The sequence below is a fragment of the Opisthorchis viverrini genome (genome assembly GCF_000715545.1).
Source record: "Opisthorchis viverrini unplaced genomic scaffold opera_v5_29, whole genome shotgun sequence".
Classification (NCBI taxonomy): domain Eukaryota; kingdom Metazoa; phylum Platyhelminthes; class Trematoda; order Opisthorchiida; family Opisthorchiidae; genus Opisthorchis; species Opisthorchis viverrini.
Window position 1 is genome coordinate 224,114 of NW_008751685.1, and position 7,803 is coordinate 231,916.

Here is a 7,803-nt window from a genome sequence, read left to right on the forward strand (position 1 = left end):
ACAAGTTTAGCTGGTGGTTCCTTGGTTTGCCCCTCTCTGGGAAGACAGTTCTCAGCAGGTATAAATCGCCCCATATGGACTCGGTTTGACCAGTTTCTTCAGGAAGTCTCACCAGAGTGGCATATTTGCTGATTCCAAAATATATCAAATAAGGCAGAGAAAATCACCCTTTTTCTGCCTGAAGGTATTCCTTCGAAGGATAAAACTATTTTTGTAAATATTGTCATGACTTTGGGTTTAGTGGTAAAGAACTGTGAGTGCTAATTGCTATCAAGGTTAGTTCTCTTATCTAATCGGTAACATTCAGCTGATCTCCAGAAGGAATATGTCCACACGTCCGACCATTACCACGATCACAAACGGAATGTCCTCGATAGTGAGTGATGTTCGGTGCTGAGATATTATCTGCATAAGAACGATGACACGCGCATCGCTGATGATGGGGATGAGCAGAGGACGAATTTTTCTCTACTGACAGACTGGACTGAGCAACACCTATGGTAGAATGGAAATGCCTGTGGATGGAATTCTAGCTAATCCATCTTGGTAAGTTCCTAAGAAATCCCTCGGCATGAGTCCTATGTGAATTGCCGAAGATGAAGAAGGTCCGACTGCTGACTACCGCGCAGAAGGAAGTGGACAGAATCGTCAAAAGATGGTAGTGAATTCACGACGCGTTGAATAAATATGGGAGACTTTTTATGGCAGCAGCTTAACAATTCTCTCTAAAGGACGAATTTCATCAGAAAAAGGCTGTCAATGGTTTCTCGTACACTTGAGCTCCGTAGCAGCAAAGCAGTTGAAAACAAAACTGCTTTGAGTGTTCAGACCCGAGTGGAAAAGAGGGTTTCACTGAAAAAGCTGTTTTCGCCTGGAGGAAAACATTGTCATTAACGTGTGATAGATGAGCATCAAACGGTATATTCAATGTTGAAGAAAGGTATTTCCACTATATTGTATGGTCCTCAAAACCCCTTGCCACAGAAACAGATAAGACAGTCCTGAACAGATATTATTGGTGATTTTTTGTTCTTGATAAAATGGACGTTAATAATTTCGACAAATACACACATTTGTATATCATTTCGGTTTTGACAGGGGACCGAACCAGGCCGCCTCATGTTTCAGCTGGTACGATATTCAAGATATTGTGGTACGTGCTCTAAACTGAACAGGTTACTCATAAGATTGCTGAGAGCTCTGCGACAGACCACTACAGATTGTCCTTCTTGGGGCTCATCAGGTAAAAAAAACGTCGCAAAAACCAGAATTGAGTCCACGTACAACATGAGGTTGACGGAAGCCCGGGGAATGAGACTACCCGATGGGCACCGAGAAGGGTGAAACTGGTCATGGACTGTTCAGTAGTTGCCAGTAGCCTCGGAAGAAGTGTGTTCAGCCTGGGTTTGTCTATAGATAATAAACGTTCACGAAACTGGTCATGGACTGTTCAGTAGTTGCAAGTAACCTCGGAAGTGTGTTCAGCCTTGGTCTGTCTATAGATAATAAACGTTCAGCTGTAACCCTTTCGGCGTCTAGCTGCCATGCCACCTGAAGGAAGCACGAGGGTTGAGATACTGCCAGGTTGCCCAAGCCTAGACAGGGGAAGTCGAGAGGCAGAGGTCGGGTTCGGACCACGGATCTTCCGGTTAGTAAATTCGCTCTAGTCACTCAGCCATCTCGCCCCCTGGGTTTATCTGCGGCTAGTTGAACAGCGTGGATGATTTGATGCCGAGAAATTCACCTGGCGCTCTCTCGTCACAGATTTTTAGAATTGTGATTCAATCATACAGGAAATGTGACCATAGGATTTTATACAGCAGTAGTATCTCTGAGTGAATTAGGAGCATTGTATATTACGATAGGAGAGTCTTCGATGATAATACATTTGATTCAATCAATGACCGATTAACGAAATCGGTCCATATGTGTCTGCTACATTCTGTAGAATTCCTTTGATGCGTCCGACTCTTTATGTTGGGTGTTTCGAATCGGATGTGTCGGTTTTTTGGGACCTACGGTTACCGGGTTCACAGCCTTCAAGTAGCCAAGTTTCCCCGTGAATTGTCGCTAAGCTGAGAATAACGAACAAACGCCCAATCAGTCTAGATCCCAAAGCACGAGAACGGATCACATACAAAACGTCCACCTCCTGTCGAAAGCGACATCTTCGAAGAGTCCAGTCGCAAGGGTCCCAGTGTATAACAATGGAAAAAGTCTCGGTAGGAGGTACGTTTGATTGATCGATTGCTAAAAGCTTCGGCGGTATCCAAATTGTTGCTCGCTCGATGTCCTGCGCAGTCCTGGGTCGGGTTTCAAACTCCGTATTCATTAGGTCAAAAACCACAGTCGTTAATGAAATTTGAACTCGTCATAATTTATATTTCGTCAAAATCCGATAACCAACAGAAAATCATCCCGTATATTCAATGTTAGAGTGAGTTGTAAAGTCTGATAACAGAATGGACTGGATAAAGCAGGCAAACAAAAAAACAAACATGGCGACAAAGAGGAGGAATGTCCTTCCAAAATACTTTCAAAAAAGGTGTGGAGAAAAGGACACATATGATGACTAGATTACTCAATCAAAAATAGCCCAACGGGTCCGCGTGTGTTTTATCCTTCTGAATCGAGTGCAGTTCGGTGGTGCCTCCATGACAGGGTAGTTTCTCGTAGATACGTGCGTGAACGTAGTTGTCGCCATTCAACTTAACCTGTGCGAAAAATGAACCAACGCTAGGATGACAAAACATACCTTGGCAAAGTAATTCGTCCCCGATACGACTTGGGTAGCCACCTGAACAACTTCCAAACTATCTGGTTTCGAGCCAAGATGTGTGTGTAACGATTGGTGAAGCTTTGGAAGAAAAACGGATAGAGGTAAATGGAGAACTTACCACACTTTCTAGCTTTTGCTTCTCCTCTGGCGTAGGCGTTCTTGCATCACCAACACCTCCGCACAGTGGCATGATTGAGCAGTTATTAGTCCTTAGGTGGAGCAAACAGGGCGCTGTAACGAGATAAAGACGACCTTATAAGACTGGGAATAACCAGGAGTGGATTTTTGAGGAACGTGAGTGAAGCTCATCATCACACGTAGCCTGGAGCAGGAATTTTAGCTCAGTGAATTGAGAGTGTGTGGATAACACAGGTCCAACAACTGACGATACACACAAGCAGTAAGCTGAATGCAATACAAAAATTAGGTCACAAAGGTAGACCATACGCAGCCGTAGATATGCGTGAAAGTTGCCACGACTGGACTATTTTGTACCTGTGGAACTCAACGCATTCGAAATCGAAAATCCAAACAAAATCCTTTCGTTAGGTAGATGGGGTATTCATAGAAGACGCAATTGCTACACATCAAGGCTAAACAACCTTGGATGTTCTTGGAAATGTCAATGGGATGGAGAACAGATACCCGACAATGGTCTTTGAGAAAACGATAAAACAAACAGGATAGTCCTAGGGGAACTTGACAGCCGGTGGTTATAAAAAAGGGTACGTCAAGGGGCAGAAACCCTTGTGCGTAGAAACGAATGATGAAAGGATATGCGTCAACAAAGAAATCTGGCGATGTGAGCTTCAAATATAACGAAGACCGTAAGACACGAGTCTTGAATATGTCATGAAACTACAATCTGTGATACAAAGATGGGGTGAGTAGATTGACCAGTGGGATATTACAAACCAGAAAACCAAATCGGGTTAGATGGTTGAATGTTTGTGTGAATAGCACGGCAGTCCTCGTTCACGAGGATTGGGACGTTAGCAAAGTAGGAAGACGATGCTATATTAGTCGGAGAGTACAGAATTGAAGGTTGTCGGAGAGAGATGACGCGACAGTGAGGCAACTACTCATACGGACCAAAACCGACAGATGAGAAAAAAGACCTTATCCTGGAACACAACTGCAAGGTGTAATCACAGTTAGAATTATATCATCGAGCATGGGTCAAGGGGGATTAAAGTAGTTGAGGGAACGTAAGGGGAAACTAACACTGATTGGTGCTGTTAAACAAGCAGTTTAATGTGGCGGACTTAGCATTCAAACCAAGGATGGCAACGACCACAGAAGCACCGAAGACGAAAGAAACAAGCGCTTTTGAGGTCCAGGCATGGATTCATTAAAGTTTTGTGATGGAAATGTCTCAGTGAACAATCATGATTTTGTGGTTGGAACCAGCCCATATAGGAATGGCTGCCATCCGAATTTTCCAATGTATAGGGGTGAGAAGTCAAAAACAAAGGGAGCTAAACTTCTGCGCCAAATCCGGTCATAATGAGTGCATCTAGTTTAGTGCAGTTCCTAATAAAGACCGTCCACTTTCTTCAGTTCACGGGAGATGAGGCGGCGAGATGGCTCAAGTGGTTAGAGCGCGAATTTACTGACCGGAAGGTCCGTGGTTCGAATCCGACCTCCGCCACTCGACTTCCCCTGTCTAGGCTTGGGTAACCTGGCAGTATCCCAGCCCTCGTGCTTCCTTCGGGTGGCATGGCAGCTAGGCACTGGAGGGGTGCTACAGTTGAAGGCTTCAGATGAGGACGCAAACATCGGTACACGTGAGTAACGTGTGTACAGTGATGGTCATGGCACCACAATATTCAACAGTAAAGTCGTGAATGCGGAAAAAACGAACTAATGATGGAACAGATGGTAGACGCATAATTTCAGATTAGTCATTGGGCACAACTGAAGGCCATTGGTAAACTGACGCCGGCATAACTGGATGGAGTATTCCCGATACTTGGAACTGAGAAACGACTTCAACCCCTGTATTAGTTCTCATGGGCGAATTCTGCAGCAGTGGATGGTACATAGTGAGACAGTGACTATAGGAAGAACATGTTTGTATTAGTTCAGCCAAATCAAGTCAAATGTATGGACGGCCCGCTCACTGATGAAAATCCAGCATCCTCAGTCCGATGCCCCAAAAATTCAAGTGCAATGCTTCAAAATCACACGTAATTTTCAGGTTCAACTGATATGACATCAACGGTAGGTTGTCCAGTAGGGTAGATGCTCGGCAGTTTGGAAGCCACCAATTCGTTCACACTTTGTGCACTCGGTCCACCAGAACAAATAACGAGTTGACCCTTAATTTCAATCGTTCGACTTGCGATTCCTCACCAAATCATTAGACAACAGACTACTCATGAAGTCGATTCGTGCACAGATGCCAGTTGAAGAAGTGAAGTCGGTGCGTTTGATAGCAATCTGATTTTTGTTGCGTACCACCATAAAATAGCTGCTGGATTTATAAAGTAAGCGCTGGAACTTACTTCTGTCTGTCTGAGGTTGCTGTGACGTTTTAAAACTCCTAAGTAATACATACAATCTCTTTTAGATAAAACGCAATTTACATATTTGTCATTACGTTGAGGTTACGATACCTCCTCAATTCCCAAGAGTGGATGCCCTTGGGAGAACCAAGGATGTGACTGGACAGCTCAAAAGTGGATTTGAACCCGTTTATCTTCGGTGCTTCTCAAACATGGACGGTGTTGGGTTCTCCGATTTTGCGCAGATCTACTTTTCGGCAGATTAGCATCACCAAAATCTAACGAAACAGATACACGTAACTCAGACGATAACGAACTGTAACTTGTACTATGCCTTTAAATTCAAACCCAAGGGTAATCCAGGGAAACGGAGGGGGTTCTATAGGCGATCCCACAGCGTGTTAAGGCCTGTTCATGGAAGATTTCAGCTTCGGTTACAATGGCTTCGCCGGGAAAACAGTCATTCATAAGTAGGTCAGCTTCGCTTCGCAGAAGTTGGTCCGAGGGAAAAAAGTCAGTTGACACTGACGGAGCGACACGCACAACAACAGACTCGTAGCCACTGTGTGTAGAGTTGGTCATGCAAAGTTCAGATAAGACACAATACGCTTTAGGCGACAAAAAGCGCTCGGAAAAAGGCGTTTTTGTTGTGCATGCCATCACTGAGGTTAGACGATATCTGGAGAGAATCCTACCAAAAAGCCAGTCGATGCTCTCTTAGGAGCTAAGCGAATTACAACTCATTGTGATATCAGATACTACATGAGAGACTGTGTGTATTATGCGGCGGTATTTCACCATATCACTGTATATCTCTCCTACAACCACTCTTTTTAAAAACAGTGTGCCGTTTTCCATCCTGTGTACGGCAATCAAATTGCTTCTCAATCGTTTCAACCTCTCTAAGTAAACATTTTGCTCGTCCAGCGCCTTGATCTTGAAGCTCATGTTTAGACGGACAAACACAGAGTGTAATAGAAACATAGAAATGACAACTCGTAACAGCCGTATTGAGTACGAAAAACGCTCTTTGTGTTTTGCAGGACACTATTGTGCACTGAGTCAGTGCTGAGAAAATCCGATCAATCACCGCTTCCGAGTAGTTCAGCGAAACAGCTACGTTCGTTACAGCTTGTATCATTTGACAAGCGGCCACTCATGGGAGGTGGTGGATGGCAGATGGTAAAGCCAGATGAAAATATCATTTAGGAATCATTGATCACTGATGACGAACATCATTTGCGAACAGGAAGCAGATTCTGTCTAAGACTACAGGTAGATCTTTCATGCCGATTATGTGCGGAAGAATCTAAATAGTGCTCTTTGGGAGACTCATCCATCACATTTGTGGGGTAAGGGGACTCAGATTCTACAGGTTCCGTACCTTGCCCATTTTCACACCTGATCGCACAGTTTCAGCAACTCTATATGATCTAATACTTACGAGCTACAATCTACACATGACTGGATAAAAGGCATTTTTGAAACCATCATAGTTGTCTTCCACTTATTGGGCAAGCAGACGGCTGAACAAGCTCATGAATGAAGAACAGTTAACTTCGTCAATCGTCCTGTGTGCATCGATGGACAAGTAATATTCGGTCCAGGTGGACGTAAAGACTTCGGGTCACAGAAGATACGCAGGTTTGTGATAGCAACACTCCGTATTCCATTAACGTGGATCCACATTCACCCTTATCTAGAAGGAAGACACGGAAAGAAACTGCGAATCACCTAAGCTATCTAACTGTTGACACCATGAATAAATAAATCAAATAAATCATTCATCTATAACACCTTTCGGCGCCTAGCTGCCATGCCACCCGAAGTATGAGGGATGGATGGGATACTCCCAGGTCGCCCAAGTCTAGATAGGGGTAGTCGGGTTCGAACCGCGGACCTTCCGTCCAGTAAAATCTACCCTCCGTATTCCATTAACGTGGATCCACATTCACCCTTATCTAGAAGGAAGACACGGAAAGAAACTGCGAATCACCTAAGCTATCTAACTGTTGACACCATGAATAAATAAATCAAATAAATCATTCATCTATAACACCTTTCGGCGCCTAGCTGCCATGCCACCCGAAGGACGTATGAGGGATGGGATACTCCCAGGTCGCCCAAGTCTAGATAGGGGTAGTCGGGTTCGAACCGCGGACCTTCCGTCCAGTAAATTCGCGCTCTAACAACTGAGCCATCTCGCCCCGTTGATACTGAATCCCCCTTTCGCGGCTTTCGTTATTTGAACCGCTTAATGGTATGCTAATACACGTGACTACTTAGTCGTTTTCGGTAGCCCGACACACCACGGACTAGGCAGAATCCCAATATGTCTGGCGGTCAAACAATGACTTGGCAGCCATTACCAGCAAACTCAGCTGCGCTGGTCACTGCCGTCTTCCTGGATGGGGACCCCGAGACGGGCCACATCAATGGCTAGAGACATTATCAGACATGACCCAGTCGCGCCCACAATGGCGCTCATGCATCAAAGCTATTGCCTTCAATGCATAG

At 44.7% G+C, this 7,803-nt stretch overlaps 2 protein-coding genes across 2 annotated transcripts; one reads left to right on the top strand and one right to left on the bottom strand.

Moving 5' to 3' along the window:
* Window positions 1-2,585: 2,585 nt before the first annotated feature.
* On the bottom strand, window positions 2,586-2,969 carry T265_02374 (hypothetical protein; the record flags this gene model as incomplete). The annotated part of the gene is made up of 3 exons (XM_009166607.1): window positions 2,586-2,714; window positions 2,756-2,857; window positions 2,898-2,969. The coding sequence occupies 3 exons, from the start codon at window positions 2,967-2,969 to the stop codon at window positions 2,586-2,588; spliced, it is 303 nt and encodes a 100-aa protein (XP_009164871.1).
* A 1,316-nt stretch (window positions 2,970-4,285) lies between these two features.
* Window positions 4,286-7,318, top strand: T265_02375 (hypothetical protein; the record flags this gene model as incomplete). The annotated part of the gene is made up of 2 exons (XM_009166608.1): window positions 4,286-4,455; window positions 7,252-7,318. 2 exons carry the CDS (start codon window positions 4,286-4,288, stop codon window positions 7,316-7,318), a joined length of 237 nt encoding a protein of 78 aa, XP_009164872.1.
* Window positions 7,319-7,803: the final 485 nt, after the last annotated feature.